The sequence below is a fragment of the Colobus angolensis genome, unplaced genomic scaffold (assembly GCF_000951035.1).
Source record: "Colobus angolensis palliatus isolate OR3802 unplaced genomic scaffold, Cang.pa_1.0 Scaffold141, whole genome shotgun sequence".
Lineage (NCBI taxonomy): Eukaryota > Metazoa > Chordata > Mammalia > Primates > Cercopithecidae > Colobus > Colobus angolensis.
Genome location: NW_012114500.1, coordinates 492,855 through 515,620, shown reverse-complemented (window position 1 = coordinate 515,620; position 22,766 = coordinate 492,855). Strand labels below are relative to the sequence as shown.

The 22,766-nt window shown below is 37.3% G+C and overlaps 3 protein-coding genes and 1 long non-coding RNA gene across 8 annotated transcripts in view; 2 read left to right on the top strand and 2 right to left on the bottom strand.

Annotated features, from left to right (window-relative positions):
• The window catches only part of LRRC39 (leucine rich repeat containing 39), a 36,285-nt gene extending 32,075 nt beyond the window's left edge, over positions 1-4,210 (top strand). For 2 of the 4 annotated variants that reach the window (XM_011935174.1, XM_011935172.1), the window contains 2 exons: positions 491-630; positions 3,960-4,206. In XM_011935174.1, coding sequence (XP_011790564.1) covers positions 491-630; positions 3,960-4,015 — 196 coding nt within the window. In that variant the 3' untranslated portion in view covers positions 4,016-4,206. Of the gene's footprint in view, positions 1-490; positions 631-3,629; positions 3,700-3,959 lie in introns of all 4 variants that reach the window. The other 2 variants (XM_011935171.1, XM_011935173.1) reach the window with 2 other exon arrangements.
• On the bottom strand, positions 2,556-20,195 carry TRMT13 (tRNA methyltransferase 13 homolog (S. cerevisiae)). Its single transcript, XM_011935175.1, has 11 exons — positions 20,032-20,195; positions 16,484-16,530; positions 16,328-16,394; positions 13,758-13,820; positions 13,220-13,289; positions 12,957-13,063; positions 12,452-12,619; positions 10,255-10,327; positions 9,318-9,392; positions 4,732-5,164; positions 2,556-4,430 (listed from the first exon to the last, which is right to left on the bottom strand). Exons 1-11 carry the CDS (start codon positions 20,176-20,178, stop codon positions 4,235-4,237), a joined length of 1,446 nt encoding a protein of 481 aa, XP_011790565.1. The 5' UTR covers positions 20,179-20,195; the 3' UTR covers positions 2,556-4,234.
• Positions 5,761-7,906, bottom strand: LOC105506891. Its single transcript, XR_001001004.1, has 2 exons — positions 6,418-7,906; positions 5,761-6,102 (listed from the first exon to the last, which is right to left on the bottom strand). It is a non-coding gene; the product is annotated as an uncharacterized LOC105506891 (long non-coding RNA).
• Positions 20,196-20,250: 55 nt separating the features above from the next.
• Positions 20,251-22,766, top strand: part of SASS6 (spindle assembly 6 homolog (C. elegans)) — a 50,995-nt gene continuing 48,479 nt past the window's right edge. The window contains exon 1 of one of the 2 annotated variants that reach the window (XM_011935169.1): positions 20,251-20,596. In XM_011935169.1, the coding sequence (XP_011790559.1) occupies positions 20,532-20,596 (65 nt within the window). In that variant the 5' untranslated portion in view covers positions 20,251-20,531. The remainder of the gene's footprint in view (positions 20,597-22,766) is intronic. The other variant, XM_011935170.1, reaches the window with a different exon arrangement.

Here is a 22,766-nt window from a genome sequence, read left to right as displayed (position 1 = left end):
GCTCACGCCTGTAATCCCAGTACTTTAGGAGGCTGAGACAGGCAGATCACTTGAGGCCAGGAGTTCAAGACCAGCCTGCCCAATATGGTGAAACCCTCTCTCTACTAAAAATACAAAAATTGTCTGGGTGTTGTGGGTGTGAGCCTCTAGTACCAGCTACTTGGGAGGCTGAGACATTAGAATCACTAGAACCCAGGAGGTGGAGGGTGCCATGAGTCCAGATCATGCCACTACACTCCAGCCTGTGCAACTAGATTAACCAGTTGCTTTTATAAGCTTTGAAAATAAGTTGTCTAAAGCTAGTGTTTTTTTCTCTTAGGAAAAAGAAAAAACATAGATTCTTGAGATATATCACATCTCACCAAGGTGTTCAGTTATTGCAACCAGCTAAAAAAGTAATTTAGTATATTATCATTTGACCTTTCTCCAGGGAAATAAATGTACACTTCCATGACACCTATAAAAATACTGTTTTTTGATGAACTGCTAGGTTTGTCAACTTCAGAGACAACCCACTGAAATTGGAAGTATCACTTCCTCCCAGTGAAGGCACAGATGAAGAGGAGGAACGGGAATTATTTGGCCTTCAGTTTATGCACACATACATACAAGAGTCACAGAGAAGAGCAGGTATAAGATTTGTATATAACACAGATTAAATGTTCTTTTTTGGTAATGTGTATATCACTAACTGCTGCCTTTTGATTAATTCCTTTATATATTTCTCATTCCATCTTAAGTTTTCTGTCAAATTCTGTTCTCTTAGTCAATATTGTGGGAAGAAAAAAAGTGAAATGGAGAGAGGGGTTGTAAAGATATTCAAAGTCTTTCAAGTGGGGGAAGGAAATAAATCCTTTGGCTAAGCATATTAAGTAAAACCAAGTGAGTGAAGATGTGATTCTTAAAGCTTTGCTACCTCATTCTACCAGCTTGCCACACATAGCAGTTTGACCATGAACTGCCCTTCCCTGTCATTCCACAAATAGAAAAAAAAAAAATTACCTAGGAATGAAAAATATTAAGAGAACAGTGTTTTTGTTTTTGTTTTTGTTTTTTTTAAAGAGATGAGGTCTTACTATTTTGCCCAGGCTGGAGTGCAGTGGCTATTCAAAGGCACAATCATAGCTCACTGTTGGCCTTGAACTCCTGGGCTGAAGAGATCATCCCACCTCAGCCTCTGGAGTAACTGGGGCTATCAGTGCATGCCACCACGTCTGGCTGAGAATACAGATTTTAATCAATGAAGTGTGAGGTTTTGATATAGAGATTTCAATCACTTAGTCTCTGATAATTTTGAATTACACCACTTTTTTTAATCAAGGAGGGGCTTTAAGCTAAACCAAGATCAGGGGAAGAAGACAAAGTGCACAATTATTTGTTAATAAAAACAATGAAACAATAGTAATAGAAATCATGGTCTTCTAATTGTAAAATGTTAAGAGTTTTTAACTTAAAAGGCAGATTTTAGTTCTGAAAAACTTGATAAAAGGTGATGATAAAAGGCAGATTTTATACTGAAAAATGAGTATAACTGAGAAGACAATGACAGAGTTTTTCAGCTACAGGAAATAATTTTTACTAACATTCAGTGGAGGATGTTTAGAAAATGGTGATTAGATTTATTGTAGCAAGGTCATAGATGCAATAACATGGAGACAGATTGGGGAAAGACAGGCAAAAAAGTCCTAATTGTAACCTAGTTTTGGAAAGCAGAGAGAGAATACATAAAAGATGATTAGGAGATAGAATTGGTAATTGAATGAAGATGGGAAAAGGGAGTTTATAATGAATGTTTTTGGTTTAGAGAGCGACTGGATAGACGGTGATGCTAAGATCGTGAATGAAGTACAGAAGTTGGGTTGGCGAGTAGAATCAGGTGGTAGAGGCAGAAGATGATTTCTAATTTTGGCAGTCATTTTTCTTTTGAGGAGTTTATCTCTGGTTGCCCAGGCCAGAGTGCAATGGTGCAATCTTGGCTCACTTGGCAACCTCCGCCTCCCAGGTTCAAGCAATTCTCCTGCCTCAGCCTCCTGAGTAGCGGAGATTACAGGCATGTGCCACCACACCCAGCTAATTTTGTAATTTTAGTAGAGACAGGGTTTCACTATAGTGGTCAGGCTGGTCTCGAACTCCTGACCTCAGGTGATTCACCTGCCTTGGCCTCCCAAAGTGCTGGGATTACAGGTGTAACCCACCGCACCTGGCCCTTAGCAGTAAATTTGATGCACTTGTGGAACATGCAAGTTGTGGTAATTGTGTAGGTGAATCTAAAGTTGAAGAAGAGGTTTGTTGAATCTGAAAATTGTGCAGGACAAGAAATAGCTGTATGCATATCCCACATAGTCACTTTCTCATGATATGTGAAGACAAATTAACAGTTAGGAAAACAATAATCCTGACCTAAGGCTGGCATGTTGAAGGACAAACTTATCTTCCATTAAGGTACTTGATACCATTGTCAGAAACATACTATTAAGCTAAATGGGCCACAGAACTGTTTCCGTATGATAATTCTTGGGTGTGTATGAATATTTTATGAAACATAAATGAGATTATGCCTGTTGTAGAATATTGTTTATTTCTGGGCATAAATTGTTGAATGATGCAAAACAAATTTTATGACACAAATTAGTATTGCTTGACACAATAAAAAAAGGTTAATTATATAATGGTATAATATCTTCATTTAGGTTCCCTTGATTGGGGACATGGGTAACTAACTTAAAAAACAAACTACCTTACTTTAATAGCATTTGACATAAAACTTATAACAAGGGAAAAAAAAGTTAACACTTAAAGAGATAATACAATCAAAGCCTATTACGTTATTAAAAATAGATTCACGAGTTACTACCACTACTACTTCCAGTTATTTATTGAATCTGTGCTTGGAACTGCTCTATGCATTTTACTTATGTTATCTCATTTGATACTCACAACAACCTTGTGAGGTAGGTATTATTGTTATCATCATCATCCCCATTTTAAGAGGAGGAAATTGAGGCACAAAGAAATTAAGTGGCATGTCCAAGGTCACACAACTCAAAGATGGTAGGGTTGGAATTTGAACCAAGGCAGTCTGACAAGACATATGAGACTAAAGTCAGGAATTTTAAATTGGCTAGGCTTCTTATTTACAAATCATGTAATCATAGAACTACAGGATAAAAATAGTTACCTCAGAATATCATAATATCTAAAATTAGTAATTCTGAACCTTTGTCTTGGCAAATGTACCATAAATTAAGACAATTTTTACAAATAAAGGCAGAAACAAAATGGGGATAAGATGCAGAAGAGAATAACAGTCCTACCATATGTTTGGTTTAATATTTGTTTGTGCATAGAAACCAGTCATGAGTTAAATAAGGCCTAAATTTGAGGTTTTTCATTTCATTATTTAATTTCTACTTTATTCCAAATTATTTTCCCAAACAGAAGAGAACATACTTATTGTTTGTGCCTCTATATGTAAAAAATGACCTGATAAAAGATATGAGATAGCTAATCAACTCCAGAAGTTATTTCAAATTTGTGAATTATGTTTGTAAGTATCTTTTCGGAAGTTCTAACTAGATAATTATCCAACAAAATAATTAAGTGAAATAATCTTTTTTCTTTGAAAACAGCTCTTCAGTTTTGTGTTTGTCATGGACAGATTCTGACAATATATACATATATGGCTCTGGAAATTTGAAGGTGACTTCATTAATTGTGTTTATTAATTGTGAACATCTCTGAATTGTTTGCATTTGAGAAAATCATAATTGTGCTTTTTAGGTCTCCTACAGAAAAATGTCCACATACAAGTCATATTCTCAGATTGGCCCTTGTTACAATCAATCACTACCTCTTGAACTTGAGAAATAAAAAATATTAAATAAAATCAAAGGAAGATAAATTTCCAAAATTAATACAAACGGAAATATGCTAATTATGTGTTGATATGTATGTTTCAGATCACCAAGTCAACGGTTCAACTACCTTACCAATCTCCATAAATATGGATGGATAATATAATTCAAGATGCCCTTCTAAAGAGGATTACTTTGGTGAATTCTCGAATGTGTGGATTTCTGAAGTAAAAAGAAAAGCTATTACCAAAGTTTAATGAGGCCTCAGCATTTTTTAAAGTTCATATTATTTGCTATTTAAAGTATATATTTTTTAATATAAAAATATAATTAAAAATTTTTTTTGGTGGAAGACATATGATGCTCAAATTTCTTTCCCATTAAGCAGTTGTTTCTGGTGATGAAGAATGATTTGGTAAAGCAGTTAACAAAACATTTTCCAAAGACACCAGAGGGTCTGTATAGTACTGCAAAGCAGGACTGAATCCCTTCTGCTGCAAATACTGGATTCGACCTTGGTCAATCAGCAATTTACAAAGATGCCCTATTTTCTTCTTTTCTTCAACACTAAGAAGCCTAAATTGAATAAACACATACAAAACATTGTTAAAATTTTGCCAAAGTTTATAAAAAATTATTTTTGTCACTTCTATTTATTGAGAGAATGTTAACTAACCCATAATGTACTAAGTACTTTATCCCATGCTTCTAAGACACATTATATTTATGACCACAATAAAAGATGTGTATATTTTAGCTTATTCTAAAATTAGATTATAAAATACATTTTCATGAATTGTTGATAATAGTCATCTAAAGTACAGTATAATACAATATTTCTCCTTTAGTGTCATACATTACAAAAGTAGTCTCTTACCCAGGCAAACTATCAGCGCCATCATCTGTGATTCTGTATCCTCCATCATCATGCTCTTCACTATCATCATTCTGATTATCTTGTCTCTTTGTGGTACTATTTGAGGTTTCCAAAGATGTTTTCCGCATCCCACAAGTTGCCCAACTACTCATTCGCTGGAAATAGTGGAATTCCACTGCTCCAAGGCCTAGAGCCCTGAAATATTCTTTGCCCACATAATGTCTCCAATCACACCTGTGGTGACAACAGAGTGCAATAACAATGCCAGCCACAGGGTTCCACTTCTCTGGGACATTTTTTTCATTTCCTTCCTTGGCCAAAGTGTAAATTTCTTTTTCTGTTTTATCATTCTTTATGCGTTTGGCTAAAGGTTCTTCATTCCTTTCCTCAAAACTGGCAGCATAGGTTTCAATCAAACATCGTAATGCAAGATCTGCAAACACAATTATGTGGCCCCCCGAAACCACATCATCTTTAAAAATAAGTATTTTTTACATTTATTAAGCAGTACTGTTTTTAAAAACCCAACAATAAAAACAGCAAACACCTACTCAGCTTTATATTTGTAATAATTCTATGGTGAATTATCAACGTCGTTCAAATTTGCTCTTCTTACTATCTTCTCAATTTCTTTAATGATTTATTCTGCGTAAAGCCTACTTTCCAATAAAGCTATCTGAAGCTTAAGATCTACAATTTGAAGAATTTTTACCCAGCTACCTGAACTGTCTCTCACTTTTCCTACCTTAGCTGAGGAAATGACTTGTACAGGAAAACTTTATTCACCTACACTTACATTCTAGTTTAAGAAAGGAAAAAAAGAAGGAGGGAAGGAAGGGAGGGAGGGAGGGAGTGAGGGAGGGAAGAAAGGAAGAGGGAGGGAGGGAGGAGGAAGGAAGGGCACACAAATCTGTTTAGGTTGATGCTAAGTCAAGATGCTTGTCTTAAAGAGGCTCATAGCAAATAGTGATGAACTGAAGAGTTGAAAAAAGGAGTAAGAACAGAATCTGGAAAGTAGGCCTCACTGAGTAGCCTAACTGTATTTATTCATTTATTTAACAAACATTTACTGAATGCCTTTCATGTGCAAAGCATTGAGGATGCAATGATTAATATACACAAACTTAAGAGGGGGATGTACTCCACATTACAATGAAAACATTTTAGTATATTTTAAAACTAAATACATGGATTTTTGATGACTATGGCTATTTCCTATCAAAAACTCCTACATTATTGACAATATTGGAAAGACCCCAAATGTAGGACCCACATCTTCTGTCTTAATCATTAGATTGTCATGTTATGTCTGTTCAATCAAAAACATATACATATTTTAAAATTGTATTACCCTAAGATAAAACAAGTGCCCTTTTTTTTTTTTTTTTTTTGAGACAGAGTCTTGCTCTGTCGCCCAGGCTGGAGTGCAGTGGCTGGATCTCAGCTCACTGCAAGCTCCGCCTCCTGGGTTTATGCCATTCTCCCGCCTCGGCCTCCAGAGTAGCTGGGACTACAGGCGCCCGCCACCTTGCCCGGCTAGTTTTTTGTATTTTTTTTAAGTAGAGATGGGGTTTCACCGTGTTAGCCAGGATGGTCTCGATCTCCTGACCTCGTGATCTGCCCATCTCGGCCTCCCAAAGTGCTGGGATTACAGGCTTGAGCCACTGTGCCCGGCCAACAAGTGACTATTAAATGATCTGATATTTCACTAGTAAATTGAATTCAATATATGAATTTAAGTCAACAAGCATTAGAAACCCATTCTTTGGAGAAAGTGATAGCTAATCTATTATTTCATAAACTATTATTTTCTGACAAAATACATTCAGTCATTGTTTTATTCATATTTGACTTAAGTGATTTTCAGAAATGTGAATAACCAGATAAATTATTATAAGAATTAAGTTATTTCAGGCCAGCTGCAGTGACTCACGCCTATAATTCCAGCACTTTGGGAGGCCGAGGCGGGCAGATCACAAGGTCAGGAGATGGAGACCTTCCTGGCTAACATGGTGAAATCCCGTCTCTACTAAAAATACAAAAATTAGCCAGGCGTGATGGCCCGAGCCTGTAGTCCCAGCAATTCGGGAGGCTGAGGCAGGAGAATTGCTTGAACCTGGGAGGCGGAGGTTGCAGTGAGGCGAGATTGCGCTACTGCACTCCAGCCTGGGTGACAGAGCGAGACTCCATCTCAAAGAAAACAAAACAAAACAAAAAAAGAATTAAGTTATTTCAGAATTGGAAGGAGCTTTAGCAATTTATCTCAATTCATCTGTTATACAGAACTTAAACGACAAAGCCACATACACAGAAAGGGACAAGGAAACACAGTAAATTGGTAGCCAAGATTATTCATTCATTCCAATATTCACTGTGTTCCTGTTATATAGTGAGCATTGTGCTAGTATATGCCATACACTCAAAAAATTCAGAGCATGGTGGAAGAATTAGATACATAAACAGATAATTAAAGTACAACAAGGTAAAAATATGCAGACGGTATTATAACAACACCAAGGAGGCATATCTTATTTAAGGGAGCTCCCTGAAAGTGGTGACAACTGAGGTGAAGGATGAGTAAAAACTGATGAGTTGTTTTGTTTGGGTGAATGGGGGTGAAATTCCAGATATAGTAGAAATAGTACAGTATATGGAAGAGCACCCAGGGTTTGATGTTGCTGAACAGCAAAGTAGGAGACAGGGAATGCAAAGACAGGAAGGCTGAAGCCAGATTGAGATGAAAATGTTATGTCAAAGAGTTCAGACTGTATCAGTAAGTACTGAAGAGTTTAAAGAGAAAGACACATTAGTTGTGTAGCAGATGGGTCTGAGATTGATTGACCGATTGAGATAGGGTCTTGCTCTGTCACCCAGGCTGCAGTGCAGTGGCGCTATCCCAGTTCACTGCAGACTCAGATTCCTAGGCTCAAGTGATTCTCCCACCTCAGCCTCCTGAATAGGTGGGACTACATGCACAAGCTATCATGCCCAGCAAATTTCTAAATTTTCTGTAGAGATGGGGTCTTGCTATGTTGCCCAAGCTAATCTTGAACTCCTAGACTCAAGCAATCATCTCACTTCAGACTCCAGTGTTGGGTTTCCAGGCATAAGCCACTGTGCCTAGCCTGAATATTAAATATTTAAAGGACAGAAGTGGATGGAGACTGTGAAATAAACAGAATGGCATAGATGTAGGGAAAGAACCAGGAAATAAGAGTATCACAAAAAAGAAGAAAACGGAATTTCAAGAAGGGCAAACAACTGCAGCAGAGATGAAAGGAGGACTCAGATACAGTGAATCAAAGGGAAAAAAATTATGTGGAACATGAGAAATGGCCACTGTAGGTTAAAAGAGTATACTCCCTCCTACCTCCAGGATGGAACTGGTTTACTTTAGAAGACTTTTATAAGGCTTAAATGAGATAAGGTATGTGAAAGTACAGTCATGCATTACTTAACCATTGGTATATGTTTTGAGAAATGCGTTAGGCGATTTCATCATTGCAGGAACATCAGAGTGTACTACACAGACCTAGATGGTGTAGTGTAGCCTACTACACACCTAGGGTGTCTGGCACAGCCTATTGCTCCTAGGCTACAAACCTGTATAGCATGTTACTGAATACTGTAGGTGACTGTAACACAACGGTAAGTATTTGTATATCTAAATACAGAAAGGGTACAGTAAAAATATGGTATAATTTTATAGGACCACTGTCATATATGAGTCCACTGCTGACCAAATCATCGTTATGTTGTACATTACTGTAGTCTTAAAAACTATGAAACCCAAAACAAATATATAGTACTCAATGCCATTTCCAGCCAATAAGCCATTATCTATGGACGCTCCAAGTTACCCATATTGGTAGATGATGAAACTAGCAAAAGTTAGGAAGATGATGTAACAATAATTAACATTTACTGAGCACTATTATGTGCCAGACACTTCACACGCAACCCAGTAAATTAATATATTAGTATCTCTGTTTTATCGATGAGGTAATCAAAGTTCAGAAAGGTTAAGTAATTTGGCAAGGTTACACAGCAGAGCTGAAAGCTAGACTATCTGATTCTAAAGCACATGCTGTTTCCACTTTACCATGCTAGATCTGATGGATCAAAGTGCTAAGACAAGACATCTTAGATTTTTTTTTTTTGGTCTAACATTTATTTTTTTCTTTTTCCCCATAATCCTGAAACACAATAGTCTTTTAATGGGAGAGGTTTCTGAGTTCTTCCTAAGGAACTACTCTAAAAAAATCAGCAGCTTCTGAGTGGAATCATACAGTTTCCATAAATGGTCTTATTTTCCTTTTCTGGTTGAAATTTAACCCAAAGAACTTTAAAGTCTAATGTGATGCAGTATTTACATACAAAACTCTTAATTCATCCTGCAAAATGGCCAAAATGAGCAGATAAATAGGAAGGCTATGCATCTAATAAAGCACAGATCCAGTGCTCCATAAAGATTAATGAGTTGTAAACATAAGATATCTATTCAAAAGAGGCCACTGAAATGGTTGGGGCCAGGTTAGGCCAAAACTTAATGCATTAACGTAAACATTATTAGTATGTTTACATACCTGTTGCCATACCACACAGATGCTTTCCAATTCCTACCACAGGTAGTTTTCCTTCTCTTAGCACAGGAATCTTGTCTGAAATGGAAATGAGAATTAAGTTAACTGTCTAGTGAAATAAAGTACATATTAATGTGGCCTTCCAAAAGAAATAACTTATTAGAGTCTTTGAATTTTAGCCTGAAAGAGACTCAAAGAAAAAATTCTCACTTTACGGAACCCAACATATAACATAAGAATTTGTTTAGGGTTCATAACATCAAAAAGTTAACATATTCAGTTAAATAATTTTAAATACAGTGATTTCTATACAAATGCTGGTTGCATTTCATGACTGGATTAAAATTAGTGAATGGAAGAGGTTGTGAAGATATGTTTGCATTATTTTCTTTGGATAATCTGAAAATAGAAAAGGTATAAAAAGGGCACTACAGAGGTTGAATGAGGAGTGTTTTTGTGTGTATGTGACTGTGTGTGTTTTGTGTACGGAATGGGAATTCCACAGTGATGACTTCTTTTCTCTTGTACAATTTAAAATTCTAGGAAGTATCTTTAACACATTAGCTAGGCAGAGAAATACCTCGTTTTCTTTAATGGTTTAGGTAAAGTCATGTTAACTGCAGGCAGAAGGCTAGTTTATATTTGAAAGGACTCAAAAAAATTTAAACAGGACAAAGAAACAACATAAGTACATATTATAAAAACTTTTAAACGCTTCCCTAACACTTCATTTCCATTTGATACTGAAAATTTAAAAAATTCTCAACCTTAATTCAATTTACATCTATTTAAACATTATATAAAACATTCTATATTAACAATGGATTGATTTGACTGTTTTCTCTGAAGCACCGTTCTGCATGATTGGATTTCTAAGCAACCTCAGAGTTTGAAACAGTTATGATTTATTTGTAGAGCAATGGAAAGTTATACAACTTACTCAAACACAAGTGTTGAATATCAATTTGAAGTCTTTCAAACACTGAATTTTTCTTTCTGTGTTTTCCATCCACCTGCACAAACAGAACATTATTGTAATAATGACTTCTTACGTTTAAAAAGGATTTATGAAAATAAAAAGATTTTTGTTTTCAAAATTCAGAGCAACAGAATATATTTAAAAATTAAGACTGTATATTCTTTGATGAGAATTTCAAAATATCACACTTCTAAAGAAAGATTTGAAAATGTTTATCAATTATGTAAACATAGACATTGTTTCCTTTAACCCTAAAAATTCCCAATTCACTGACAAAGGAACTGAAGTTCACAGATCATAAGTCATTTATTTAAGATTGTGTCTACTAGCTCCTTTATCTTTGTCACTCTTCGTATACTATTTTTGGTTCACTCCTCTTCTTGCTCTCCTGAAAGATCACAACCATTCTAACCTATACCTATGTGCCCATGACCTATTGATCTACATTTGTGTGGCTCAGGCCTCTCCAATAAGCATCAGACACATACTCAATTGTGAACTAGAAAGCTCTACTTCACTAGCAAACTGGGCATATCCAGAACTGAACTCATTATTTCTGTTTCCAAAACCCTCCTTCCTCTTGCTCCCCTTTTATTCCTTATCTCAGGGAAGAACACCATTTAGTCACCCAAGTCATAAAAATTCTACCCAAAATTACTCCTTATCTCTCATATTCAATTACTAATAAATCACCAACTCTTGTGGCTTCCAACATCTTCACATTTCTCATTCTGTTGCTCTCCTCTCCATCTCAATGCAATAGCTTTAGCTCTGGCCTCTCTCTCACTTGGATTGTTGGACAAAAATTATCTTTATTATTAATCTCTCTACCTCAAGTGTCAGACTCTTCTAATAGTTTTAATGGTGCTGCTAGGATAAACTTTGAAAAATTCCCTTCTACTTTACCAAATCTTACATATTATTTCAATCTGATCTCAACTGTCACTTCTACGAAAACTTCTATGACCCACACTAGACTGAGGTTGCTGCTCTATCTTCATGCTCCCATAGGATTGGGTACTTACCACTATCAAAACACACTTAGCATACTGAACACAAATATTTATATGTCTACTCCACTAGACATAAGCTTCTTCAAAGCCAAGAACTAAATCTTTTTTCTATTGTACCCCCACCAGACAGCAGCATAGTCAAACTCCTTCCTTAGCATAAAATATGAGATCTTCTATAGGCTACTATCCTCTCCAGTCTCATCATTGCTCAACTCTACTTTGCAACATGTACTCCCATTAAACAGGAATGTTTCCATGTTTTCCTGTTATTTCATGTATTTGGTTACATTATTCTTGTTTCCTAGAATGCTTCTCAAACTCTCTAACAAACACCAATTCACCTTTCAAGATTTAGTTCAAGCATCACCTTCTCTGTGTAGTCATTCTCCATCTCTTCCCTGCAATAAAACTTGTCACTCCCGTCTTTGAAACCACGCTGTACTCTGTGCAGACCTTTCTCGTATTTTAACACTTTACTATAGTCATTTATGTATTTGCCTGGGTCTCTTTTCTAAATATAAGTAATAGAGTGGCTGGGCACAGTGGCTCATGCTTATAATCCCAGCACTTTGGGAGGCTAAGGTGGGAGGAGGGCTTGAGCCCAGGAGTTCGAGACCAGCCTGGGCAACAAAGTGAGACCCTGTCTCCACAAAAAATTTTTAAAAATTACCTGGGCATGGTGGTTCGTGACTGTAGTCCCAGCTACTCATGAGGCTGAAATGGGAGGATTATATGAGCTGAGGAGGTCAAGGTTGCAGTGAGCCAAGGTCCTGCCACTGTACTTCAGCCTGGGTGGGGCCTGGCAGTATGCTCAAAAATTGTTTAATGAATGAATGGCAAGTGGCAAAGATAGGAGTAGAACCCAAGACTTTTAACTCCTAGCTTGAGCTTGGCTCTTTCTATATATTTTCCTGTCTCTGCAAATAATTTTAAGAATTCAGATCAACGGACTATCAAAACTTAGACTAAAAAAATTCACCTTCAGTTTGAGTTATCAATACAATTGGAACTAATAAAAAGCTACAATAAACAGATTTAAAAAATTCCTCTCCTTTCTTTTAAGAAATGTTTCTATCACTTTTTTCCTGAATACAAAAAATGAAAACAAAGTTTGGTTACTAACATAGAGCAATGCTTACACTTACCTTGAATCTTGTGGTCACCTTTTCTACTAGGATGAAGTGAACTTTTTCAGCATCTTTTAAGGCAATATCAACCCAATGAGATAATTTTCCCTTTCCCGCTCCAAACTCAACAAAGCATCTTCTCGGACCAAGTAACTTTAATTTTTCAATGTTACCTAAAATAGAAGCCTGCAAACTTCACAAGATTATTTTATAAACTAGAGCAAACACATTTTGTTCAAATGGGAAAAGAGCAAGGTAATTACTACGTAAGGCAGATGTTTTACATGATAATTTCTACTTGACTTAAAATTTTTCTCTCTTGCGCTTAAATATTTAATATATGGTACTCAGAATCATATCCATGCCCTCATTTTTTTATATATGTTTCTATATATTTTTTGAAATGGAAATATTTGGCACCCTGAAAGGTAAACAAAATAAAATCTTATTAATAATTACATTTAAAACACTTTCAACAAATGAACAAAGGCCATGTTTAGTAGTTACTATAGCCTAAACATACCTGCTGTTTCAGGTGCTTGGTTGCAGAATCACCATTTTTAGGGTCATTAAGTGCATCATGTAATGCTGGATGGGACATAATATGATCTTTAAGTGTAGAATTCAAACCTGTGCCAAATATAAGCACAACAGCTTAAGCAGCCAAACACGTAACTGTAGGATTCTGAACAACAGTAGTAACATATTTTAAACTAGAATGGTATCAACTCATATACCACCTAATTACTCTAAAATAATTGAACTTGCAACTTTAGGCAGTCTTACCTTCACTTGCTTTTCTCAATTTCTTAATTAACTTTTCCAACTGCTCTTCAGATAGAGAAGAAATTGGAACCTATATACAAAAATAAAACTAAATAACATAGCCAAAAATTGCTTTAAAGTAGCATGACAGAGACTGAGTAGAGGTTTACCAATTGGGCAATTTCCATGACAGCTTAGGCTCTTCTCTCTATCAAGCCTTTTCCCTAAGCTGCCATCAGAACTGTCCAATTGCTAAATTTCTACTCCGTCTTTGTTGTGCTACTTTAATTCTCCTAACTTCCTCAAGGTCAAGAACAAGTCTAGGCTCAGAAGGGTTCAAGAATCAAAGGGGATTCCCGGCCATATTGTAGCTTGTTTTGTTATGGGGCATGAGCTAGCCTGGGAACTAACCATCTCTAACAATATTGAGTCTATAGGAAAATGCACTGTAAATGAAAAACAGATTTGCTTGAAACAAAAATTAGAACACGGCTTATTCACATCATGAAAAGAGCTTATAAATACCTTTTAAAATTAAATATTAAGTCAATGTACTTACTAATTGTTCAGGTATTTCTGTTTCATCTTTTAAGCCTGCATTAATATCTTGAATATAGAAATCCTTAACAAAAGCAAAGCCATAAAAGAACTGTTAATAATGTGAAGCTCACAAACATTAAACTAAAATACTGATTCTTCACTTTATCCCCTGCTCTGTACCTGCCATCCTCCCTTCCTCCCTTCATTTCTTCATTAAATCATTATTGAGTACTTACTCTAGTCCCTAGTTGGCTTTAGGTTTTGGGCACTCCACCACAGTAGACAACAAAAGAGACAAAAAGGTGTTCATGGATCTTATATTCGAGTGAGGTGGTTATCTGAATACGCACTTAGAGTTTAAAGAAATTCATTTGTAACATTTATTAAAAGTTTTACAGCCTAGACTGTATACACTAGAACTGTAACAATTTTGTCTTATAGTGCTAAAGCAAAAACAGCAAAGTACTAACTACATAATGCTGCTTATCAGACATGCAGCATGATCAAAAACAGAAAGACATACATATTATAACAATAATTCTGATTTCTTCTATTTTAAAATATTAATTAAAACTTGAAAATATAAATGTCCCATCACACTAGTTATTTAAATTAACATAATGAGGCCAGGCATAGTAGCTCAGGCCTGTAATCCTAGCACTTTGGGAGGCCAAGGCAGAAGGATCTCTTGAACCCAGGCATTTGAGACCAGCCTGGGCAATATAGGAAGACCCTGTCTCTAAAATAAACAAACAAAGAAACAAACACAGATAATGAAATCTTTCTAGTCTGGCTTCAGAAATACAGATTCTAGGTAAGGATCTGTATTATCACTTTCCAACAGAACTTTCTGCAATGATGGAAATGTTCTACATCTGCTCTGGCCAATATGGTAGCCACTGAAATATGGGTAGTGTGACTGAGACATTAGATTTTAAATTTTATTTAGTTTTAATTCAAATTTAAATAGTCATATGTGGCTAGTGGCTAGCATACTGAATGGTGTAGATCTAGATGAATGAAACAGTACTGTTTCTACAAATCCCATTTCAAAAGTGAAAATAATTCTTGGGGACATTATGTTATGTGTAGTAAATGGACTTTTGTTACATGGAGGCAGAAAGGTAACATCCTGCTTGTGTGTTGCTAGCTTTACCTATATGCACAGAATGTGTGTTGCTAGCAATGGAAACTGGTGATTGAGTGGAATGAGTGAAGCTTGCAGGAATTACAATGTTTTACTGGATAACTGAAATAAAACTATAATAGAAAACTAGCTGTTAAGTATTAGAATTTGATGTACTCTTAGTTCAAAATGGTTGCCAAGAGTGTTCTAGGTAACTTATGTTGTAGAGTAGATTTTTAAATGTGAAAACTATTTATATTGAAGAAATTTATAACCAACTAACTTTTAATTAGTATACAAAATTTTTAAACATTGCTCACCAGTTTTCCAAAGTAAAGCAGAATAGTGATATGCCTTTACCTGGGTTCCAAGTGTCCTACTCTACATAGTGAACCAGATAAATACTGCTTTGCATTTCTTTCTCTGTCTCATCATTCCACTGCTTTTCTCCATTTCCTTGCCACTGTGTGCTGGTATGCAGTGAAACTCACCCAAGGGTTTCCATTTTTAATAAATTTATCTATTCTCTCCAACTTTTCTCAGAACACATATTAAATTTGCTTGCTTTAACTGAAACCTGGAACTTAGGTAAGGAAGATATTTGCAAACAAAGCCAATGTTCTCTCTTTCTATTAGAGGGGCTATGTCCTAAGTAGGTGGTGGTGGTGAGGGTCATCATTTATCTTCTACACCATCTTAATGTAAAAATACTTTCTAAACTTATGCCATCTGGCCCAGTGGTTCTCAATTGGCAGGCATTTGGAAATGTATGGGAGTATCTTGTCAAAGTAACTGAGAGGTGCTATTGCAAGATATCCTCCCATACGTCTCTCAATTTTCTACGAGTCTTAGAAGCAGAGGCACTGATTACCTTTTTTCCTAGACTACCTTTTCAAGGGAGGTTGTATACCAAGCACCCTTGGAAGACAGAAATGGTGTCTTCCTGGATCACATGGCAGCCCTTATTGTACAGTGTAATAAATAAATATCTACTTATGCAACAAAAGTCAGGCAGATTTGCCTACTATCCAATTTAAAAATATTTGTATTTCTTGGCTGGATTTGGTGGCTCATGCCTATAATCCTAGCACTTTGGGAGGCTGAGGCAGGAGTATTTCTTGACACAAGCAGTTCGAGACCAGTCCGGGCAACATAGCGAGAACCCTGTCTCTATAAAAAAATTTAAAAAATAAGCCAGGTGTCATTTGCCTATAGTCCCAGCTACCCATGAGGCTGAGGTGGGAGGACTGCTTGAGTCCAGGAGTTCAAGGCTGCAGTGAGCTATGATTATGCCACTGCACTCCAGCCTTGGTGAAAGAGTGAGACCCTATCTCTTTAAATAAAAAATTGTATTTCCTGAGCTTGGGTTCCTCAGCTATGAAACAAGCCCATTCCATGTGCAGCATCTACCAAAGCATTGCATACCACATTTCATCATTCAATTTTACTGACCAAACACTTACAGGTTTTGGTTTCTCTCTTGAGTTACATTTTTTCAAATGCTTTGCTAGTTGATCTTCATATACTGTGCTAAATTTAAAAAGAAAATTATTTCAAGTGAGATTTACGCCAATTACTGTTTCCAGCACAAAAAAAACCCGTATCTGATCCATACTTACTGTTTTGGATCTAAAGGACACAGGATTCTTTTCCGAGCATCTTCTTCCTAATAAATTAAGAGATACATTTATTTAAATAAAATCTCAAGTTGATTGCTTACAGATACCAGATATAACTTCAGTGTCTCTGCAATCTCAAAACAAGATAAGGAAACCTTAAAAGGACATAATGAAAAGTTGGCAAAATCAGGTCCCAAGGGTTTAACAAAAACTCTCCAGTGTAGCTGGCTTAAATATATATGAACAAATACTGCTTTGGACAAACAAGGGTCTATAGCTTCAAATAGGTTATAGAGAAGGCCTACATATGGTGTCTGAAATCTAGGATAGCATCAACTATTATATGCATGACTATTTTATGCACAACCAAGAAAGAAAAAAATGCTACCTATTTCATTTTATTTTAATTGACAAATAGTTGTATATATTTATCACATATTAGGTTGGTGCAAAAGTAATTGTGATTTTTATGGCAATAAAATAATATACACTATATGTATGGTTTTAATACAACATGATGTTTTGAAATATGTATACATTGTGGAATGGCTAAATCAAGCTTAATTAACATGCATTGCCTCACATACTTATCATTTTTTGGAAAATGCTGCCCAGTGACATATGGATTTTAAGATGTATCCTGGTTTTAGAATGTTAAAATGTAAAGTTTCTTAGAAACAATGAAACATGGCATTTTAACCATTTGATATGTGCCATGTTTTACTGACTTTGCAACTTTTTAGTATCAGTTACATCCTACTCATTTCTAAGTTACGTCACTTAATGACAGGGAATACATTCTGAGAAACGTATCTTTAGGTGATTTTGTCATTGTGAAAACATCATACAGTATAGTAACACAAACCTGGATAGTATAGCCTACTGTACACCTATCCCATATAGTATAGCCTATTGCTACTAGGCTGCAAACCTGTACAGCATGTTACCATACTAAATACTGTAGGCAACTGTAACACAATATAAGTATTTGTGTATCTAAACATAGAAAAGGTACAGTAAAAATACAGTGTTATAATCTTATGGGACCACTATCATATATGTGGTCTGTTGTAGAGTGAAATGTCATTATGTGCCACATGACTATACGAACTGGGAAAAAAGAAAGCAAAATTGGTAATGTTGGCAATTCTACCCAATATTCCACATGAATCTGTATAAATAGGGATCATATAACAGTTAAGAACACAGGCCAGCCAGACTGCCTAGGTATGATACCCAGCTCTATCTACCGGCTACGATCCCTATGACCTTAGGTAGGTAGGCTTACTGCCTCATCTGAAAGGTGAGAACAAAAATATGTCTTACCTCCTAAGGTTTGAACAAATTAAGTGAGCTAATAGTTAAAAAAATGAAACAAAACTGCCTAGCACAGTGCTGGCCATAGAGTAAGTGGCCACTAAGTGTCTGTTATTATTATTCTTTTAAAAATTTATTTCTGTTTGAACATGCCTCTCAGCATGTCCATGAAGCTATTCACACTGAATTTCATAGGAAAACTAAGAAATTTTAATTTTTTTGGAAAAGACTGTATATTCAATAAACTGTGTATTATTTCTTCCTTATTGCTGGCTTTAAATCCTAACCTCCATGTAAAAGACTCTTCTAACCCCCAAAGCCTAACCATAGCATAGGAAAAAAAAAAAGCACATTTAAAATGTATTAGTTGAATTTAGAAACAGGAATTCTGAATCTTGGCACTACTGATGTTTTGGGCTGGTGATTCTTTTGAGGGGGTGAGTGCGGGGGGTGTCCCATGATTTGTAGGAGGTTTAGCAGCATTTCTGCATTAGATGTCAATGATACTCCTCAGTTTGACAACCAAAATGTCTTCATTTTGCCAAGTGTCCGCTGGGGACAAAATCAGTCCGTCGAGAACCACTGCGTAAAAATGAGTTCAAGTGGTGTCATCACAGCTACATATGACACTTAGAAAAAAAGATGGAAACACAACATCCAGTTACATCATAAATTACAGATTCAGGAGGATAGCCACAATTTAAAACCAGATAGTAGTCACGAAAAATGTTTCCACTTGATGTTTTGCACTCTCTCTTCAAGGGACTAATGATGACATGTCCTTCCTCTCTAGGAATACTGATCAGCTTGTAAGGATTTATTCATATTCCACTATCATCACCATTTGTATTCATCTTCCATATATCTGGATAAGGTGGAGTCTAAATCATTCTCCTATCATAACTCTCATTCTTCAACAAGGGATGTTTGCCAGTCCCCTCAAGACCAGTCAATACGACTATGGGCATAATTCAGAGTTCCCACAGCAAGTCACGTCTCCTATATTCCATAACAAGAATGTCCTTTCTTCAGTATGCTTCACTTTTGGTAAATGCCAGTCAAAACAAAATAGGAAGTAGGCTGTAACTACGATGGGGAGTGGCAGATGAAGGGGGTCAGGGGACTGATCTGCACTGGATATTGTTTAGAAGAATAAACTCCTTAAGAAATAAAATAATGCAAATAATAGCGGACATTCAGAAGCATGAAATCAGATGCTGATCGTTTTGGTTTATTCTTTATAGTTCTATTAGACATGCTCTCTTCCTATCAGCATTTTGCTCCTCTGGTTTTTATTTTCCCATCTCATATACATCCTAAAGTAATATACATACATACAAATATACAGTGTTTGATAGTACATTTATATGCATAACTATTATCAAACAAAATTGTATGCTTTGTTCTCAGTTGTAAAAGGTCAATTCGTATATATTTAAAAATCTTTCCTTCCTATTTCAGCAAAGTTGCATTCTTAAAAACTGTAAGTCGAAAAAACATTTTTTTTTTCTTTTTTGAGATTCAGTCTGGCTGCCACCCAGGCTGGAATGCAGTGGTGTGATCTTGGCTTATTGCTACCTCCACCTCCTGGGTTCAAGCGATTCTCCTGCCTCGGCCTCCGGAGTAGCTGGGGTTACAGGCGCGCGCCACCACGCCCAGCTGATTTTCTTATTTTTAGTAGAGAGAGAAATTTCACTGTGTTGGCCAGGCTGGTCTCGAGCTCCTGACCTCAAGTGATCCGCCCGCCTTGACCTTCCAAAGTGCTGAGATTACAGACGTGAGCCTCCGCGCCGGGCCTCAAGTCTAAATTTTTAAAAGAAAGTTTTTTTCCAACCGCATTCACGAGAAGTGCTTCTCTTTCACGAAATAACAATTAGAACACAACTAGTGAAACCTTCGGGACTTCAATCACTGCTTTTTCTAAACTACCACTTTCCAGCAGGAAGACGGAGCGGTAGCTTGGGGTAAATTTAAAACCTAGCATTACTATGAGTTAAGATCAACATAAATGGGTCACTGCTGGCGCTTTACTTGGTAAACTAAAACATTTCTCATCACTAGAACTCATAATCGGTCGGCAAGGAGGGCAAAACTGGGTTTACTAAAGTGAAAGCTGGAGGATCCAGGGCACACAAGCAGAAACCTGTCAAAGAGGGGAGGGGCCGGGTTCCAGCACCGACAGGACCACGATACTTATTTCCGACTCTGGAGAGAGTAGGGCGATACCACACCTCCGCGGCTCCAGCGTGTTCACCACAAAATCTTTTCCCTGCGGCCACCACCATCCTGCAGAACCGTTTCTTCTTTTCCACATAGTAACCGCATCTACCTTCAGCTGGAAAACCAGTCGCGTGCGGCGACGACGCAGAGGTCGCCATAATTCAGGACTCATTTCGGTTGTCCAGCACCCGGCAACCAGTAGAAAAGTTGTCAGCTTCCTTAGGGTCCCCTTCCCTTAACAAACATGGCTGCCTCAGCCCCAGCCACACAAGGTAATGCCCGGAACTACCACAACCGTCTTCCCCTTATCTTCCGCAGAACCGGAAGAATCCGATGGTGGCTGGCGAGGGCCAAATCTCTTACGTCTTTCCCTCGTTTCTTTCTCCCCGCCTCCTCCGCAGAAGCCGAGCGCCAAACTCAAACTCTATCAGGGCCGGGACGCCTCTCGGGCTAGTTCTGAGGGCCGGGCCTGTTGGGCTTTTCCACACACCAGCCGGGGCAGCGAGCCAACATGAGCCAAGTTCTGTTCCACCAACTAGTCCCGTTGCAGGTGAAATGCAAAGACTGCGAGGAGAGGTAAGGAGCGCGTCATCCAGTGCCCGCGGGTGGCGGTTGGGGTCAGGCCAATGGGGAAAGATGGCGGTTCCGGCCAGTGGGCTCCGCCTTGCACTTAGGTGTCGAGTCGGCCCCGCCAGGAAGCGGATAGAGAACCCAGAGGGCCCGGTCGCAACCGACCTCTGTCGCAAAGTCGGCCGTTGCAGAGGGAACTGGAGGAGGGGTGTGAGGAAATAGGAAGCCGGCTCACATCAAGTTAATGTCAAAAACCCTAGCTGTGAACGCAATCGTAAAGTTTATAGCCCTACTCTTCCCTTTTGACAGATAAGAACTCTGGCCCAGAGAAGTTAAAAAAATTTACGTGAGGGCTCACAGCCAATTCATGGCAGGGTCAGCGCTAGAACTCAGGCCTTGGCTCGGAGCGTTTTACCCCCGTTCTCTTTTGAGAGTATGTTGGCAGTAAGGTTCAACTTTTAAAAACCTACGAATTTGGTGGCGTACTTTGGCTCTTCACATCAGTTGCTTTAAAAAAAAGTAAATTATATTTAACTAACAATGAGAAAATCAGAAACGTCATTAATTAATTCATTCAGTAAATATTGGCTCCTTGTAAAACACCTTGCTGGGCACTGGGAATACAGTGATCAGGAAAAACAGTCCTTTTCTTCATGGAGTTTACAATCACTGGAGGAAATAAAGACCAGTCGCACAGAGAAGTTCAACTTTGATTAAGGAGGTGGTTTTATTGGGGCGTAAATAGAGAGATTTGACCAGAGGTCAGGAGACTTAATTTTTTTTCTTAGTTCCAACACTCAATAGTTGTCTCTTTTTTCTTTGAACGTTCTTTCCGCATTTGTAAAACTGATAAAACGTGCGTATTCACGTGTTTGTAATGAGGATCAAGTGTGAAATCGTAGGTGAAAACTAAGTGGTGTATAAATGTAACATAAAAAATGAAGACATTGCCTTGTTGAGTTGCCGGTAATGTCAGACTGTAGTACATATAGTTCAGAATTCGGTCAAAAATCAATGGCAAACCGGTCGAGGAGATGGTACCAAAACCAGCAGCTGCATATGGAGATCTGTAGGTTTAGTTGATCATTCTTTTAATGCTGTCCAGTGTGGTAACCACTAGCCACATGTGGTTATTAGACATTTGAAATGGGACTTATCTGAATTGTGCTTTATGTATGAAAATGCACGTTGGATTTTTAAGACTTACTATGCAAAAAGAATGTAAAATATCTGTTTTTATATTATGTGTTAAATGGCAATATTTTGGGGTATATTGGGTTAAATACAATATATTATTAACAGTAATTTCATCTGCTTTTAAAAGTTTTTTTAAATGTGACTTCTAGAAAATTTACAAGTAGGCTAGGTATGGTGGCTCACACCTGTGGTCCCAGCACTTTAGGAGGCCAAGGCAGGAGGATTGCTTGAGCCTAAGCTTGAGGTTACAGTGAGCTGTGATTGCGCCACTGTACTCCATCCTGGGTGACAGAGTGAGACCCTGTCTCTGAAAGAAAAAAAAAAAAAAGAAAATGAAAAAAATTAAAATTACGTATCTGGCTCACATTTGTGGCTTGCATTGTATCTCCATTGGACAACACTGTTCTAGAATGATTATAGAAAGATAAAGGGGGCCATGACTTTGGTTTCAATATGGAAACTCCTAGATGGTCTCTTTCTGGTTGTATTGCCATCACAGTTAATCTTAAAACTCAATTTCTCTGCTTAGAAACCTTTAATATATTCCTATTATCTGTATAATAGGGGTCAGCAAACTGGAGCACGTGGGCCAGATGGCTCCCTGTTTTCGTAAATAAACTTTTCTTGGAACACAACCATGCTTATTTGCTTACAAATTGTAGCTGCTTTTGCACAGGAAGGGCAGAGATGAGTAATTGTGACAGAGACTTTATGGCCTGCAAAGCCTACATATTTGCTATCTGGCCCTTTACAGAATAATTTGGTGATCCTTGACCTATAGGAAGAACAACCCAGACTTTCTCTCTCTCTTTTTTTTTTTCCCAGACAGAGTCTTGGTGTTGCCCATACTGGAGTATAGTAGCACAATTACAGCTCACTGCAGCCTTGACCTCCTGGACCCAAGGGTTCCCCCAACCTTAGCCTCCTGAGTAGCTGCAATTACGGGCACATACCACCACGTCTGTTTTTTTTTTTTTTT

What these genes read in the sequence shown, in the direction of transcription:
- TRMT13 (XM_011935175.1), bottom strand. Translation starts at nt 20,178, where the DNA reads ATGGCGACCTCTGCGTCGTCGCCGCACGCGACTGGTTTTCCAGCTGAA. An exon ending in AACACGCTGGAGCCGCGGAG is followed by an intron (nt 16,531 to 20,031) that starts GTGTGGTATCGC and finishes TTAATTTATTAG; the next exon opens with GAAGAAGATGCTCGGAAAAG. An exon ending in AGGTGACCACAAGATTCAAG is followed by an intron (nt 10,328 to 12,451) that starts GTAAGTGTAAGC and finishes CTGTTTGTGCAG; the next exon opens with GTGGATGGAAAACACAGAAA.